At 33.5% G+C, this 18,653-nt stretch overlaps 1 protein-coding gene across 1 annotated transcript in view; it reads right to left on the reverse strand.

Annotated features, from left to right (window-relative positions):
* Positions 1–675: 675 nt before the first annotated feature.
* The window catches only part of LOC143258594 (uncharacterized), a 127,471-nt gene continuing 109,493 nt past the window's right edge, over positions 676–18,653 (reverse strand). The window contains exons 3-4 of the mRNA XM_076517781.1: positions 9,000–9,135; positions 676–3,101 (exon numbers count right to left, since the gene is read on the reverse strand). Coding sequence (XP_076373896.1) covers positions 2,992–3,101; positions 9,000–9,135 — 246 coding nt within the window. The 3' untranslated portion in view covers positions 676–2,991. The remainder of the gene's footprint in view (positions 3,102–8,999; positions 9,136–18,653) is intronic.

The raw sequence follows: 18,653 nt of genomic DNA on the forward strand, positions 1-18,653 counted from the left end.
TACAGAATAGGTTATCTGTGCTCTGACAATCAAGGGTATCGAAACAGAAATTTTAGGATAGTAGTCCTCATACTTGTTCAACTCGTTATCCGAGGGTTGCGGGTTCGAATCCCCTTCGCATCAAACATTCTCGTTCTTTCAGTTGTGAGGACGCTATAATGTGACGGCCTATTCCCTTATTCGTTGGGAAAAGAGTAGCCCAAGAGTTGGCGGTGGGTGGTGATGACTAGCTGCCTTCCCTTTAGTCTTATGCTGCTAAATTAGGAACAGCTACCACAGATAGCCCTCGAGTAACTTTGCGCGATATTCAAACAAAACCAAAACCTTATATATGCTGCTGAGACATCGCAAATTAAAGCTAAACTGAAACGAACCTCACACTGAAACTAGCAGGAATGTTTAATGTTCCAGCAACTGAGAAGTAAGTAACGATTTTCGCTGAAAAGATTAAGAAAAGTAAAAAATAATATAATTAAAAGTTTGAAATATTGCTAGAGAAATAATACTGAATTTAGTTTGTGAATTAAAAGCTATGGACAAAAAAGAAGAAATAAGAGCGAATACACTGATTATATAGCTTTAATTCTAACGAATCTTCAAACTATTTTTGTTTTATAATTCTTGAAATCCATTAATTCTGTTTGTTTTATGAATTAACCACATAAATTAGATCCATCAATTGTAATACGATTTTAATTTCTGGATATAATCGGAAGTTACAAACATTTATGATACTTATTTGGTATTAGAAATGTAATTTAAATTATACATAAGCAGTTTAGAATTAGGTACAGGAAATGTTTGAAGATAACTGACGCGTTAAGTGTAATGAGTCTCAAAACTCGTATGACAGCTTTAACTCCAAACCACCAATGAAAATGTTCAATACATAAAATGTAGACTGAACCAAGCAATGCTTCTATTTCAGTCTCTTGCGACGTAACGTAAAATGGATGTTTACTCGTTAATATATTAGTTCGTTTCATATGAAATGGCCGATTATATAAGTAAAAATTAAAACGCTAAATTCTTAACAAACATCAATTTTATTAAACAACATATGCTCCATTTGGTGCAACAGTTTTCTCCCTATGGGATCTTGTAAATATATTCCATCTCTATAAACCTCCGTTGTTTTAGAGACAATAAGCTCTTCAAAGGCTTAGACAATAGTCTTCTGATTCTTAAATGTTTTGTTCCAAAAAAACAGCCCCAAGTGCTGGAAAAGGCTGGAGATAGGCCAGTTGGGTATGGTGGATGTTCCAAAATGTCATATTTTGGAATTTCAATTTTCAAAATTCTCTCAATTTTGAAATCGTAATTTGTGAGGTCTGGCGTTATCTTTCAACAGAATCGGTCCACAGCTGTTTACCAATGATGGTTGTTTTGTGGCTAATTTTCGATGCATTTTATCAATTTGTTGATAGTAAGATAGTAATGTAATTGTTTCACCCGCTTGCAGAAAGAAGTAATGGATAATTCCCTCTGCAGACCACCATAATCTTTTTTTGGGTGTAAAGTCAGTTTCATATCATGTTTTGGAGATTCACCTGCATCTAATCATTGTCCTTATCTTTTCCGGTTCTAGTATAGGCTTTACTTCTCATCACAGTTTCTGCACTTACGTCAATTCATGCGGTACCCATTTGTCCAGTTTTTCTAACCTTCTCGATTACAGCCAGGTGACGAGAAACAAGTGCACTGGAAACTTCTGCTGCAAGTGCCTAAACTGTCGTTTGTAGATTAACTTCCACAACAGCTTTTTATCTTTCTTCATTCACAATAGATTGAAGCCTTTCTCGGGGTTCATTCTCGGGGTTCATTTCTTCAGAACAAAATTTCCGGCACCAATGGCGAATAGTCCGTTGAAAAGTAGCCAAACGACAAACTGATGTTTTAAGCAGCCTCGACTGCATTTCTTTTTTCCAATTTGAACTCATAAAAAGTTGTCTCAATTGTTTTAAATACATCATCTTGTATAGGGTTTCAAAGAAACATAAAACATTTATAATATAACTTGGCTTGGTTGATTGGTTGATTTAGTGTTTTATGGCACAAAGCAGCTAAGATATCTGCGCCAAACATCCGGTAAAAAGTTGAAAGTAAATTTAGTAAAATTCATAAAAGGAAATTAAGGTAAAACAAAACAAAGTTTAAAAAACACATAAATAGCATAAAATCATTGTATTACATACAGTCTAGAACGTTAAGAGAAAAACTACAGTAATTCAAGTTGTAAAGGACTTTCTGTAGCGTAACTGTAATTTTCCTAACTCGCCAGGAAGACTAACAGGTAAGTACAAAAAACACCATCAGTCATCTCAAGTTGGCCTTTCCAGTCCTGGTTCCCAGTTATTTGACGTTATGGCCATTTTCAAAAAGGAAAGTAAGAAAAAGGTTTTAAAAGATGTGCAACAAAGTTATAATAATAACAATATAACTTGGCATGACAGGCAAATGAAAAACAGCCCTCTCGTCAATACTGAGTAGTATCCAACTTATCCTTATCTTAACTACGAAAGTTGACCATTTCATATGAAACGACCTAACACAACACAGAAAAACAAAGTATTACAACACACTTATCACTATCCTTTATATATGCAGTACAGTTAATTGTCACAAAACTTCACACTTTACATTCCACATTGACGAAGAAATATGTCTTGTTTTCCAGTCTTCAAAGGTTTATGCCATTACTGTACTTTTCCAAAAGATCAGGTTACACTAAATAAAGATTTGGTTTGTTAAAGCGAAGTTTATTTGTTGTTACAAAATTCGCCGTTTCATTGCCAATCTTGTATCGTCTTCCTTTAGCAGCAAAGCACCGACATATCCAGTAAATGATGTAAAACAGTTTACAGGCAAGTCTATCACAATATATTGTGAAAATAACAACTAAGCAGCACTTTCAGTCCATTGTAGTTTCACTCTTATATCATTTCAACCCACCCAATCTACCTACTCTTACTACTAATTCGGTCCTTATAATCAACCCAGTTTGTAGATCATAAACGCATTCAGCAAATAACTAAAAACAACAAAAAGCACACTAGCTCCACCTGGCCACTGTAGAAAACTGTTGGCTGATCCAGTGTATTCTGTAAATATAAAGAAAAAATAATGGATAAAAAATGTTTTTTTGGTGATTGATAAAATTAAGAACGTTTCAACTGTGTCTTCTGAAAATTATTTATAACTATTTTACATGTCATTGTAAAAATAAAGAATCAGTTATAATCATTCACATTATTATAGGCCATACATTTTTTACAAGCACTTGCATCATTACATACTTTAATACTATGAACAATAACAGTGATTACATATTCTGCATTTTAAAATATAAATAAAAGTTGTTAAGTTTTCATTGGTTTACTTTATATTTCCTTTTAAACGGAAATACTAGATACATTATAAGTATTAACTTACGGAATCTAACTTTATTAAATCATTCAATAAATGTGTAACTGTTTTAAGTTTTAGACGAGGGTGATGGTTTGAAAGTGAAAAATTATTGATATTACAAAAACATAAATTTTTGGAATGAGAAATATCATTTTGTGTTGAAAATTCTAAAGCGTTATGCATTTAAACACACGTGACTTTCATGGATACAACAATGATAATTTTAAGCTATCATTTTCTTTATGTTTTTTTATGTGTCGTAATAGAACTCGAACTATCGTTTAATAATTGTTGAAGATTAAAAGGCGAATATATTAGTAGAATTACCATATAAATCAAACTTGAATACATAAAACTATGTATTTCGAATCACATCTTTAAAAATGGTTCGAACCTCACATGGAAACTACATAATCATATACTGAAATGGATACGTGGAAAAATTGTCCTTATTATTTAAAGCGTTATTAAAGCTGTTTAAAGAGTTATGACTCAACTCGATTTTAATGAATATTTGCTATGGTTTGTAAATGTAATCGTCAAGAACACGATCTCAGTCTAAAGTATCCTTATGTTTCTCGTTTCTTATACCATATTAACAGTTTCAAGCCTGAGAATAAAATTTAAAACCAAAGTGCCATGTGGAACCAGAATCAAAGTCTATAATTAAATATTTGGAGCCGAGCTTGTTTTAGCTTAAAGGAAGCCCGGCACGGCCAGGTGGTTAAGGCATTCGACTTCTAATCAGAGGGTCGTGGGTTCGAATCGCCTTCACACCAAACATGGTTGCCCTTTCAGCCGTGGAGGCGTTATAACGTACAGTCAATCCCACTATTCGTTGGTAGAAGAGTAGCCCAAGAGTTAGCGTTGGGTGGTGATAACTGACTGCCTTCTCTCTAGTTTTACACTGTAAAATTAGCCGTCCCTAATTTAGGGGCTCAATTCCCTCGGTAAGCATAGCAGATAACCAACCCCATGTGGCTCTATTTTAAGAAAACGCTCTAAAAGTTTTCCATTTCATCTCTTCCATATAAAACACTGTTTTTTATTGAACTTGCAACTGATGAAAATTTAGTCTCTTCCAACAGTTTCTTCTTATTATTATTATTAAACTTCCAAGTACATTACAAGATATTGTATCCTACAAAAGAGAATGATATATATTGTATCTTTATGCGATGACACATAATTCAGAAAACTTCATGTGGATACATGGGTATTTTCTAGATATTGACAGGTGGTGTATTATTCGTGTTGTATTTCAAAGGAAGAAAGAAAAACGATCAATTTTTCAGACAGTATAAAAGATTCCAGTGAAACCGTACTTGATAACCAGATTTTGCCGCCAACTGCTCCATCTTGGATTCTATTGTATAAAGTTATAGAAAACTTACTTACGTGCTTCTCTGTGTGAATAAATGTGTGAATGTGTGTACGGGTGTGTCAATGCAAAATTCTTGTGATTCAGGTTTTGTTATAGCCAGCAACAGAGAGCGACATACAAAGATATCGAACTTGTTCTACCCTGAAGAGTTATTGCAGAGGTTGTAATTTATAAACATTTGTCTTTTCAACATCCATGATTCTGAGAAAAAAATACGCTGTTGGCTATACGTTTACAAAGCTATTTTTACACTATATGCTAATAGAAGGCGACCTCTACAGCCTGTCTCTTCCTCTATGAAAATCGTTTACATAAATATAATATAAAATATTACCTACATTACAGAAACGAAACAGTGAGGTTCCTGTAACAAAACATTACTATGCATGATAACAATGTGGCACGTTTTCTAGTATTATTAAAAAATACAAATTTATTTCTTTTTTTTCTTAGTGAAGACAATATCAGATCTCAATCATACATATATGTCACCTCCAAAACATAGGATATATTTTATAATCCCACGTTGTAGCTTTTACCTTAAGACCTTTTAAAAAAATGCAGCGTATTTTGTTTAATTTTCACGTGTTTTGTTTAAGCTTAAAAGATTATGGTTATAATATAATTAATCAGAGGTTGGGATTAACTGTTTCTAACGCAATCCTTCCTCATGATTTTGTTTACTTATTTAACTTCATTTAGATGTATTTATTTAATTTCACTAATATATATATAATAAATACTCTTATAGACTGACTGGTCGGTCAACTTTGAAATATGAATAAAGTTTGCTATTTTCCAGTTATTACCTTATAACTAAAATAGTCAACGTGTCATGTTATTCAAATACCTGAATGTATTTAAAAAAACAAATATTTGGTTTAACTGCTCATGTTTTAACCTCAACAACAAAGCTGTAGTGTAATGGTTTCGTTATTTACTTACACAAAAAGATATCGTGAAAAGTTGTTTGAAACTAACTGACAGGTTTTCCGATAAAAAAAAATTACGTTGATTTGTTTTTGAATTTCGCACAAAGCTACTCGAGGGCTATCTGTACTAGCCGTTCCTAATTTGGCAGTGTAAGACTAGAGGGAAGGCAGCTAGTCATCACCACCCACCGCCAACTCTTGGGCTTCTCTTTTACCAACGAATAGTGGGATTGACCGTCACATTATAACGCCCCCACGGCTAAAAGGGCGAGCATGTATGGCGCGACGGGGATGCGAAACCGCGACCCTCAGATTAGGAGTCGCACGCCTTAACACGCTTGGCCATGCCGGGCCCAATTACGTTGAAAGTTCAGTGATACTGTGTATGTTATTTTTATCCTGTGCCACTAGAGTGAGCTACGTCGCTGAATATGTATTATATATTATTATAGCACTGGAACAGTCTGAGATTTTTTTCAGTAGATACGCTCGATTAGTTGCCAGTGTGGAAGCTTATCACCACATTTAGCAGTAGCCCTCTTGCGTCGGCTAATCATAAACTAGTTTTTTTTTCAAGATAACTGCACAGAAACCCGAGATATGCCAAATTATTTACTCTGGTGAAAGTTTGCTCTATGAAAACGTCATATTTCGAAAATATGGTGATATTTCTAAATGTTTTATTGAATACCAAATTAAGTAAGTAAAAACAAATTTGATATGTAGAAGACAGTTTGTTCGGATTTTTTAAACATATGTTGATCAGCATGGTGGATCAAATGTAAAAGGTTTTTTTTGAAAGAATAACAAACTACAACCGATCTTAATGTAAATTACTTGTTGTGAAAGTAATGACCTTACACGAAAGATAACGAAAGTTATCTGCGATAGCCGTCCCAAATTTCGCACTTTAAGACTAGATGGAAGGTAAGCCAGTCGTTACCACCCACCGCTAACTCTTGGGCTACTCTTTTACCAATGACTAGTTGGTTTGACCGATATATTATAACGCCCACACGGCTGAAAGGGGGAACGTGTTTGGCGTGATGGGGATTCGAACCCGCGACCATCAAAGTACGAGTCGAGTGCCTTAACCACTTGGCAATACGGTGTCTTTTATAAGTGACTTATACTTTTGTATAAACATGATGTCTCTTTTACAATATAAGCATAGCCAAGCGTGTTAAGGCGTGCGACTCGTAATCTGAGGGTCGCGGGTTCGCATCCCAGTTGTGCCAAACATGCTCGCCCTTTCAGCCGTGGGGGCGTTATAATGTGATGGTCAGACCCACTATTCGTTTGTAAAAGAGTAACCCAAGAGTTGGCGGTGGGTGGTGATGACTAGATGCCTTCCCTCTAGTCTTACACTGCTAAATTAGGGACGGCTAGCACAGATAGCCCTCGAGTAGCTTTGTGCGAAATTCAAAAGAAACAAACAAACAAAAAATACAATATAAAATTTAAGTTAGCTTGGCTAGCAGTCTCGTTGTGAAAGAATGACCTTTTATAGAAATGCATAGATATATGTAAGTAAACTGGAACTGATGTATGGGAATATAGTTGCTAGTTTAAGCAAATTAGCTAATAATTCCTCTTACGGAGTAATAACTGACATTAATGACATCTGATAAGCTTTCTACACGAATAATATTTCTCTTGTAACTCAGAGAAGTGACTAAAGTGTACATTGCAAACGTTAGTGCCATGGGTTCAATTGAGGTGAGTTGTTCAACTTTGATTATAACTTTAAGTTATAACAAATTTAGATTAGTCCAATTTGACATTTAGTAGTTAGTTCCTTTATAAACAAAATCCCTGCGATGATTCCACCAGGTGTTTACTTAGAATCTTGAGAATGAATTAGTTTAACACTATTTTAACCTACAAGAAACAAGCTATATATATGTAAAGCATTTGCTGTACTGCATTAATGGTAACTTCCAACTGCTTCTTATGAGTTCATGTCTCCGGATTTACAACGCTAAAATCAGGGGTTCGATTCCCCTCGGTGGACTGAGCAGATAGCCCGATGTGGCTTTGCTATAAGAAACACACACACACACACTCTTATAAGTTCCTCTAAAAATTGTTTGTTTTTTCAATAAAAAAATAAAATATCATTATTACATTTATGAATAGACATGTGTAATATTACAACACAGAAGCCTAAAAAACTATCATTTAAAGTCGTGTTTAATTAAAGAAAGGTTCGAAGTCATGGATTTTATTATTACTTTTACTACTGTGAAAACTCTCAGATCTAGAATATCAGTGAACATATTTGCTGGAGAGTGCAATAACACTCTTACACACTCCTTTATCTACTTATTTAACAATAATATAACAATTATTCAACGTGTGTTTCGAAGTGTGATATTGCACGGATTATATTCTACAAATTTTGCCTTTAATACAGAGGTAATGATAAAGTGGCATGTTAATTATCATTTTTAGGCATATATGCAATTTTCATACCTATGAAGAACCTAATGTCTGTTACCTCACATTACCGTTTTATCTAATGCAATCTACATAAGCTTCGTTTCAGTTTTACTGTTGATAATTACGAACTCTAGTTAAAGAGTCTCTGTATTTCTACAGTTGTTAATAAAATATACTTTACTTTGAAATTCCTTAGTGAATAGATAATAAATAGTGTACTAACAATAAAATAAATTATTTTTTCGTTAGGTTATTATTATTGACTTTTAGTGTAAAGCTACAAAATGTGCTATCCGTGCTTTTTCCATCGGTATTATTTTCCTTAATATTAGTTTATATACATTTGCTAAATTCGTAAGAATTTCACCGAAACATTTTGATCTGAATATCTTGGCAGTATTACCTATTTTAGGTCGTTTCTATCACTACAGACATGTGCTTATTACATCCTTAATAGTTTTACCAAATTCTCCTAAACGATGTTTATTTTCTTCCTTGGTCTTAATTTCAGCACTCTTACTGTATTCCTTCATATTTCCTCCTAAGAGTTTCTCTAAATTATTTTGAATATTATTTATCTTCTTACTTGGCCTTAACTTAAGCATACTTATTCTATTCTTTCGTACAGCCTCTTGACAGTTTTTTCAAAGCACTCATGAGCGCTGTTTATTCTCATCCTTAAGCAAAGTTACTCCATTCTTTCATATTCTATTTCATATTTTGAACATCATCTATTCATTTTCTGGGTTTTATCTTACACATTGCTATTCTATATTTAAATATGTATACAATTAACTAGTCTGAGCTATTTCAAGTAATCTTTCTAACCTTACCTTCTACAGACATTACTTTTTCGGCCGCTGCTGTTCTGAATAACGGAGCATCAGCTGATACCTCGCATCTAAACTTTCCACCAGTAATCGTCTGTACGTCTTTGATGTACACAGCCTGCCTGTTCGAACGACTAAACTGAAGAAGTAAGAAAATGTGAGAATACATTATTCAACGGACCGTATACAACACAAACCGATAAGATAAGAGACATTTAACTAATGCATGAACCTGCCGAAGCGATAATTTAGCATAAGCTAGCCAGCTATTCTTTCGGTAGCTTTAAATAGCCGTAAAGTATACGCAATTTGTGTTTGGACTGGCTTTGCTTAGCATTATCATAAACTTCAGTTTTGTACCTTTTATTTTTTATTTTTTATCTACAAGGCCACAATTCATTTCCTACAACGTGTAGTATTTGTTGTTGGTGATTTTTTTACTTGAACGAGAATGGTATTAATTTTTTTAGTAATGTGAAAATTTGAAATTTACTTTAGGTAGCAAAGAGAATAATGTATGGTTTAAATAAAATAAATGTGATGAAAAAAATCGTCCTTCAAAATAATACTTTAATCACATTGGCATTTTCTTTCAATAAGCTAATCTGTCATACATAGTAAATATAACTCTATTATTGTAATGTTTCTTACATATCTATTTAATGCACAATATCTGCGAACTATGATTATTTTTAGTACTTTCGGATGTTTGTCTATGCTTTATTTCTTTTAGTCGAAATCTAAAAAGTTTGGTAAGTCAAATTTAAAGAAGCTCAACGAAACCCGAGCACTTTGAAGGAAGACCTCTCTATAAACTACTGGAATTTCAAGGGGTTTCGTTAAATTTTAATTTCAAAATATGCTTTTTTACATTACATATTCTCATAAACTTGTAAAAAATCGCTATAACAATTACACTTTAAAATATAAGCCACCTTTAACTGCTATTGATGTATACGAGTGAACAAATGACAACTCTTCATGTGACATGTAAAACAATAACAATCCAGAAAAACAACGGTCTTTATTACGTGTTATTTATATTTACATCTAAAGTTCTGTTAACTCTTTAATTGAATAATATGCGAAATAGATTAGTGTATCACTGTTATTATAGCTAAACGTCAAGAATGTTATTCACTCATTCAAATGGTACTTTAGGAACCGACTTCTCTTTTTCGTCAAATCTTTCTATGGTAGCTATAAACTATAGTGACCATAATGTGAAAACAACAACAATCTTCTAGACCAATAATAATTCAACTTGTCTAATATCCTGTGGCATGAAGATAATTGATTCTCATATAGCTCCCACATAACAGGAATAATCAATCTCCAATATATCCTGGTAGACTGACGAAGATAACTCGGACAAAACCCTCGTAGAATGGCATCCATCCATCGTGATTCTGACGTATCGAAATCCTCGACATTTCGTAATACCTCAATTATAACTTCGTCAGCAACTCAGCAAAGTTTTCCAATATCTTCTTCCCATGATTTATACATAAGAAAGTCGAATTTTAATATATCTTGTGATGTTTTAAACTGTGTATTCAATACAGTGACTGGAACTGCAGGAAGAATAATCCACATTATTTGTCGGTAAAGCTCCAATGTTCAATGGTCTGGAATCTTTGTTGATTATTTGAATAAAACGAAAATCGAGAGTTTATTATACAATTTACATTTGTAAATGTGTTTTATCTGAAAGACTAATTCATATAATATACGTACAACACAAGTTTGTAACTGTACGTATAATATGTTTTTGTGATTTCCGCTTTGTTGGGTTTATTTCCTTGTTCTTCCACATTTCTAAACAACTATGTACTAAAATGTAAACAAACATTTTGAATATGATGTCATTGATCCTAAAATTAGTTATGTTACTTTAAAATGTAATGATATTGAACCCAAAATATTTCATAATTCGTTTGATTGGATTTAGCAGCTTATAGTAGTTAAGTTTAAAATAAATGTGAATAGAAGAAATATATCAATTAAAAAGATTTAGAAATATGGGAACTATGTTTAAACAAATTGAATGGATTTAGTAATACAGTAGCTAAGCATAAACAAATGTAAACAATGTATTTAATTCGGATAAATTTAGTAATACAGTAGCTAAGCATAAACAAATGTAAACAATGTATTTAATTCGGATAGATTTAGTAATACAGTAGCTAAGCATAAACAAATGTAAACAATGTATTTAATTCGGGTAGATTTAGTAATACAGTAGCTAAGCATAAACAAATGTAAATAATGTATTTAATTCGGATAGATTTAGTAATACAGTAGCTAAGCATAAACAAATGTAAATAATGCACTTAATTCGGATAGATTTAGTAATACAGTAGCTAAGCATAAGCAAATGTAAACAATGTATTTAATTCGGATAGATTTAGTAATACAGTAGCTAAGCATAAACAAATGTAAACAAAGTATTTCAATTGAATGAATTTAATAATATAGTAGTTGAGCATAAACCATATATATGTATGCATTTATTGTCAGTATAGCACTAATTTATCGTACCTATTGATACGATATTAATACGTAAAGCTAAGCTAGAAAGTCATTGTTTGAATCGGTTATGTTGCAAATTGTATAACATAAACAAATCTGTTGAACTTAAATTAATAAGTTCAAAGTAATAGTAAGTTTTTCACAGTACCAAAATTTAGGCTGGACGTGGGTAATAGGTTATCGTGCCGGATTGTGGATCAGGGGGTAAATGATTTCGGCTCCCGAATTTGGGGTCGTGGATGTGTTATTAAATCAAAAGTCAAATTTTATTCTTCTATTCGAATAGTTCAAAAGTGGGTAATAGATGTTGTTGATTGTTTTCCCTCTTGACTATCATTTGAAAATTAGGAACGGCAAGTGCAAATAGCCTGTGTATATTTATGTGAAAATATGCTAAACAAAACAAAAGTCTGAACTTCTTAACATTTTTTATTGTAAAGGAGACATCTGCAATGCTAAAAAAATCATTTCAACACCAACCTTATCTTTAATCTTTAAATTAGTCACTCTAAAGTATTTTAAAGATGTAGCTGTAATTTAGTTCAAATATTTATTATTTTACATACATTAAGTTGTATTATGCTAAGTGTAACATTAGGTCATCCAGTCATGGTTCTAAGATAACTGTTTTTGATGTGTAGTCATCAGTTGATGTTGAAAAATCAACTTCCCTGTTAAAAAAAAATTGTGCTGTCAGAGACACAATTAACATTACTTATTATGTATTACATGTATGTTATTATTTAATTTTCTTGACACTGAATAATACCCATTTATAATTAAGAAGTTATGGTCGATATCTAATCGTAATCAAGTAAATCTAAGCTTATACTATGTTAATATCTAACACCGTTACTACAACATTTTATAATATTATAGTGTTATAAATTAATACTATTAGAATGATTCAGCTGGAGCTATTTTGGTATCTTAAGACAATTACTAGGATATCCGATAATTTTTTTTAATATACTGTACATTGACTGAGGGGAATTATATGTTGCATTATGTTGAATAATTTTATGTTTTTTTCTGTTACAAAATACAATGTAAAAACAGCAAATCACTATCACTAGTCCCAGTGTTTATACGACTGTTCTTTTACAAGTTCATTTGGTTTTATTTGGCGCATACTCTTGAAGCAGTAATATTTTGTTAGGTTCATTTAATCCAGATTTAATCTTTAGTTACGAGAATATAACATATGTTATATGATATTGATGGTACTGAAGAGAAATCTCCCGCCCATGATGTTAAAAAAAACACAAAGTAATAAAGTAACTGCAGATTTGTTTGTTTTTAATCTCGCGCAAAGCTACTCGAGGGCTATCTGCGCTAGCCGTCCCTAATTTTGCAGTGTAAGACTAGAGGGAAAGCAGCTAGTCTTCACCATCCATCGCCAACTCTTGGGCTACTCTTTTACCAACAAATAGTGGAATTGACCGTCACATTATAACGTCCATACGGCTGAAAAGGCGAGCATGTTTGGCGCGACGTGGATGCGAACCCACGACCCTTAGATTACGGGTCGCACGCCTTAACCCACCTGGCTATGCCGGGCCAGGTAACTGTAGAAAAAAGCTATAATTGAAATGTGTTTTAAACGGATTACTGTTTAATTACACAGAGGGTTTTACAGTTCTACACATCATATCTCACAAACGGTAGTGCAGAAGACGACAAAATTGCCTAGAGATGTTAAGGGCATCACGTGAATGCCAGTAGCCCAGTTTTATTATGCTACCACCAGGGGACACTATTACCTAATGTTTGATCCATTACAACAACTGTTTAAAGTGTCCCCTCCAGCGTCTAGAATGCATTGCATCAGTGTGACGACAAACGTTACAGCAAATATACACATCTCAGCTGGTATACTAGCCTCTTCCTTTGATTTGCATTTTCCCAAAGGTCTGTGATTCTGTGAGGTTTCCTTATGTATTATTGACTTGCCATTATCTAGTGATTAGGATGTTTCACTAACAATCCGTGGGTAGCGAGTTTGAATCTCCATCATAGAATATGCTCATTCCTTCAGTCGTGATAATGTCATAATATGAAGGTCAGTCCCACTATTCAATGGTAAAAGAGTAGCCCAAACATTACAGTTGGGTGGTGATGGATAGCTGTCTTCCCTCTAGTCTATCAATGATAAAGTAGGAATGACACACGCATGACTTTAGGTGAATGAAGGGACCATTTATAAAGTGAAGAACATCAGATGTGAAACCATACCTCACTCTCACCTTAGTGTTATAGAAATGTGTACGCTTCAACAGCCCATGATGTATTAGCAGGACATTGGCATCGACTTACAGACTTGCAAAGAAATACAATATAAAATTAACAAGACGAAATAACTCCGTCTGTTTAGTACTTAAACATGAAGTAGCTTATAAGGAAACATTCACAAAGCTAAGTGAATAACCATACCAATAATTGAAATTGGTAACTTTAGATATAGTGCAATACAATGTACATTGCTGCACCAATGTGTACTTGTGCTGGCTTTTTCTGATACGACATGGCTGGCCTCTCTGATGGTTTCAGTCGGTATCGATGGTCTGCAAATAATAGTAGGTATTGATGGTTTGCAAATAAAATTATTTAGTTTAATACAAGTGAAACCTGTCTCTTAAGATTCTCTTGTAAACAACAACAACAACAAAAATTCCGTGGCGGGTATTTAGTTTTAAAAGAAGATGAACTTCCCAACTGGGGTGTTCAGGGACATTGATATCTCCCTTCGCTCTGATCGTGATAGAATTTCATATAAGCATTGGGATCTTAGATTAATTTTTTTTATCAGGCTTGTTTTTATTTAACTTGATGGATGTTGAAGTAATAAGAGTAGTTTCAGAAAAAAAGCAAACACAAAAGTCCGGTCCGTCCAAGGCAGCAGAGAGAAGGCAGTCCAGGTCCGTAACCGAAGAACGGAAAGACACAAGTCAACGAACAATCAACTGAAGCTCTTGTAAACTTGTTCACAACATCCTAATAACATTTCATTATTTCACCTTTCTGCATACCGTTTCATGTCGGTTAAATGAGGTAAACTGCGATATGTAGGCCTATTTATATCCATGTGAACAAAACACACAGCGACACTCCTGTGACAATTGTGTCAGTTGCATCTCTGTGCAATTTGAACTTCTTACTCCGCGCCGTTCATGAGATATGACGAACTCAGCTGTGAAGTTTCCTTATAATCACCCTGTATTTTGATAGCATCACATAGAGTTAAATATATTTAATTACAATTATGTGTAAATAATACTGAAAATTAATCACTTTTAAAAAGGGTATGTAATAGCCCTATTTGATGTAAAATGTTCATACACATAGATTATAAAGGCGGGGTCAGATCGTGGAATTAGAATTTCGAAGATGGAGATATCTGTTATAATCAATGACATTAGAAAATATAAGAATGTGAATAAACATGAGACACCAAGATAATCGAGAAAGGGATCTGTAACGAGTCTTACCCCAGCTGAGGTAGGTGACGTTCGATGTCTTGCAACGGGTGAGAGTTCACAAGCATAAATATAAGTGGAAATGGTCATTCTCCAGACAACAGTGTGTAACACAATGAAGAAGAATCTTCACGTGAAAAATCGACAAAATCACGTGTATGAATTTGTTTCCCTGATATATCAGCATCTCCCATCTCATACCTCAAAGAGTTGGAGAGTGAGTGAAAGAGCAATCATGTTTTTCCACACAAATCCATACCTGTCAAACCACCAGACGCAGCCCCTATGGAGAGCTGTGCAATCAAACTATCGAAACATGTTTAAACAAACCACCACCAGATGAACTATAAAAAACATCATGAATGAGCTGTGTGCTTTGAACCTGGCATCTTCCCGATGGAGACTCGTTACATAGATATAGCACAACAGAATTTGGTGACAAGGATTGTATTTATGTTGTAAATACTCAAGTTTATTTTAATATAATGTACTTAACTCTTTTATGTAACTAATGTAACTATTTTAAGAATTTTTAAATACAGTTAAACCAGCGTATGAATTGTGTTCTCAGTTAAACTTCAGGACATGTACGGTACTCACAAAGAAACTGAGAAACGAAACAAAGACATATAGATTAATTTACATGTAAGTTTTGTGATCAGTTCATATTGTTTCTGTTTAAAATAAGATAAAAACTTATTGCTCTCTGGACGATAATTATTGATTGTTAATTCACATAAATCACATATTTCGCTGAAGTTTAATTTCTCAAGCGGATAAGTATAACAATCTGCCAAAATAATGATAGACAAACTTCTAGATACGAGACATTACTTCACAAAACTGAATTAATCCAGTGGTTAGCCAATAATTATCCATTACAGATTGTTTCTTAATAATCAAGTTTTATAACTTTTTCGCTGAATAATGTTACTGAATACTGTTAAAGGTATTTTAAATATTTTCATATTTCGGGAAAAATTTGTTTTTGAAATTAGCTATTGCCCTAAATTGTTAAAAAAAGGAATTAATATAGTCTCAAAAATTTCAAGTACCAAAACTGTACTTTTATTTTGATAAATCCCATAAATTTGACTGGAATCTGAACACATACTTTTCCATTACTTTTTTCTATATCTGATCGAATGATTTGTTTGTTTTGGTTTTGAGTTTCGCGCAAAGCTACACGAGGGCTATCTGCGCTAGCCGTCCCTAATTTAGTAGTGTAAGACTAGAGGAAAGGCAGCTAGTCACTGACCGCCAACTCTTGGGGTACTCTTTTACCAACGAATAGTGGCATTAACTGTCACATATAACGCCCCCACGGCTGAAAGGACGAGCATGTTTGGTGCGACGGGAATTCAAATCCGCATCCCTCGGATTACGAGTCGAACGCCTTAACCTACCTGATCGAATGATTACAAGTTTCTTAAAACAATCACGATTAATACATGTCCCCCAGTGGCTCAGCGGTATGTCTGCGGACTTACAACGCTAAAAACCGGGTTTCGATACCCGTGGTGGGCAGAGCACAGTTAGCCCATTGTGTAGCTTTGTGCTTAATTAAAATACACAACAGCAGCTAACAGATTTAGCTAAAACAAACGCCTGTGACATGTTATAATTTGATAAATCACTAATTCTCTTGTAATCATTTCTTTATGCCATTTTTTAGTCTCCTTCACTTGTACAGCGGTAAGTCTACGGATTTACAACGATAAAACTAGGGTTTCGATTCCATTTAGTGGACTCAGCAGGTAGCTTGATTTGTTTTTGCTCTAAGAAAACACACACAAATCTTACGAATAAATGTGTGTGTGGTTTCTTATAGCAAACTCACATCGGACCATCTGCTGAGTCCACCGAGAAGAATCGAATTTTTCGTTAGAAAAATCTGAAATTAAATGAACGTGCGAAAAAGAAATTGAGAGACAGAAAATATTTGAAAGTTTTTAATATCAATTTGATATTTTTCAATATGAATATTTCTGCATTATGTTTTCATTACTTATTGTTGAGTTTTCATTTCAAAAGTAATTCTTAAAAATGCTAACAACCTGACCAATAATTAAAAAGTTAGATATATTTAAATAATTATTCTTCAAGTTAATCCATTTTATGGATAAATATTTCTTTAATCAACTTAAGTACTTTTACTCCTGTTTAAGCATCCATCTTAATTATAAAATTTCATAACTTAGTCTGTATATATTTCCTGTTTTCTAATATTTCTATGTCTGATCCAATATTTATCTGTTCTTATAACCTCTATTTGCATTCATATTTATACTTTTTAGTTACGTTATATTTAATATTATTATTATAAGATCACACCAAACATGCCCGCCCTTTTAGCCGTGGGGCGTTATAATGTGACAGTCAATCCCACTATTCGTTGGTAAAATAGTAGCCCAGTAGTTGTCAGTGGGTTGTGATGATTAGTTGCCTTCACTTTAGTCTTGCACTGTTAAATTAGGGACGGCTAGCGCAGATAACCCTCGTGTAGCTTTGTGCGAAATTTTAAAAAAACAAACAAACTATAAGATAACCTATATCTTCTGTTTCCACGGACATATTTCCCAATCACTATTCTACGTATTCAATTAACATATTAATATGTTTCTACGTTATTTAATTATTTGTCTTTCAGTTATTTGTCATGCTACAATAGTAAATTATCAACATTTTTTTTATCGTAAACCACAGTTAAATTAAAATACTATTAAGTTTAAACTTATGTGGTTAATGCAATTATTTGTTATAGTTTTAGTGATAATTTCTTATTTTGTTTTATTATCTAATACATCCATTTTTATATCATTCGTCAACTTAAGTTTTTTTAATTCAAGAACCGAAGTTGTTCAACAATGTTGTTGTTTTTTTCAAAGAAATATACCTTTAGTTCTTCTATGAAAGACAAAACTTCGCACAGCGGTGCGTTCAGAAAAGTAATAGGTTCCCAAACCACGCGAACGAAAACATATCTCCTTGATTTACATAGTGGCTGTTCTTATCGCACAAGGAAAACAAACAATATTAATTTTCAGAGGTAAATGAAACTCAACTTAAAATTTTTGCCTTTTGTGTTATTAATGACATCAGAATATATACCCAGCTTCGTCATAATGGCTATATATGCTGATGTCGTTAATAACAGAGTAGACAAAAATTTCAAGTCGACTTTCATTTGCATCTCAAAATTAATATTGTTTGTTTTCCTTGTATGATAAAAAACGGCCAAAGAAACAGGAATCAAGGCAATCCTGTTTGGTTGCACACTTATAAAAATTAATAACAGTCCAATGGAATTTTCTGTCTTTTGTCTGCTTCAATGCGGCGCTGGAAGCGAAAATTTATGTAAATTGAAAGTGTGTTAAAAAGGTACCAAAGTGTGTACAGTGGTTCAGTTTCTTGTGAATTTATAGTAAAGCTACACGAGAGCTACCTGGGCTAGCTGTCCCTAATTTAGCAGTGGAAAGCTTGAGAGAAAGCAATTAGTTATCACCACCCACCGACAACTCCTGAGCTACTCTTTTATCAACGAATAGTGGGATTAACCGTCTCATTGTAACGCCCCCACAGCTGAAAGGGCGAGCATGTTTGTTGGGACAGGGATTCGAATTCGCATCCCTCAAATTGCCAGTCATGC

This window comes from Tachypleus tridentatus, chromosome 8 (assembly GCF_004210375.1).
Source record: "Tachypleus tridentatus isolate NWPU-2018 chromosome 8, ASM421037v1, whole genome shotgun sequence".
Lineage (NCBI taxonomy): Eukaryota > Metazoa > Arthropoda > Merostomata > Xiphosura > Limulidae > Tachypleus > Tachypleus tridentatus.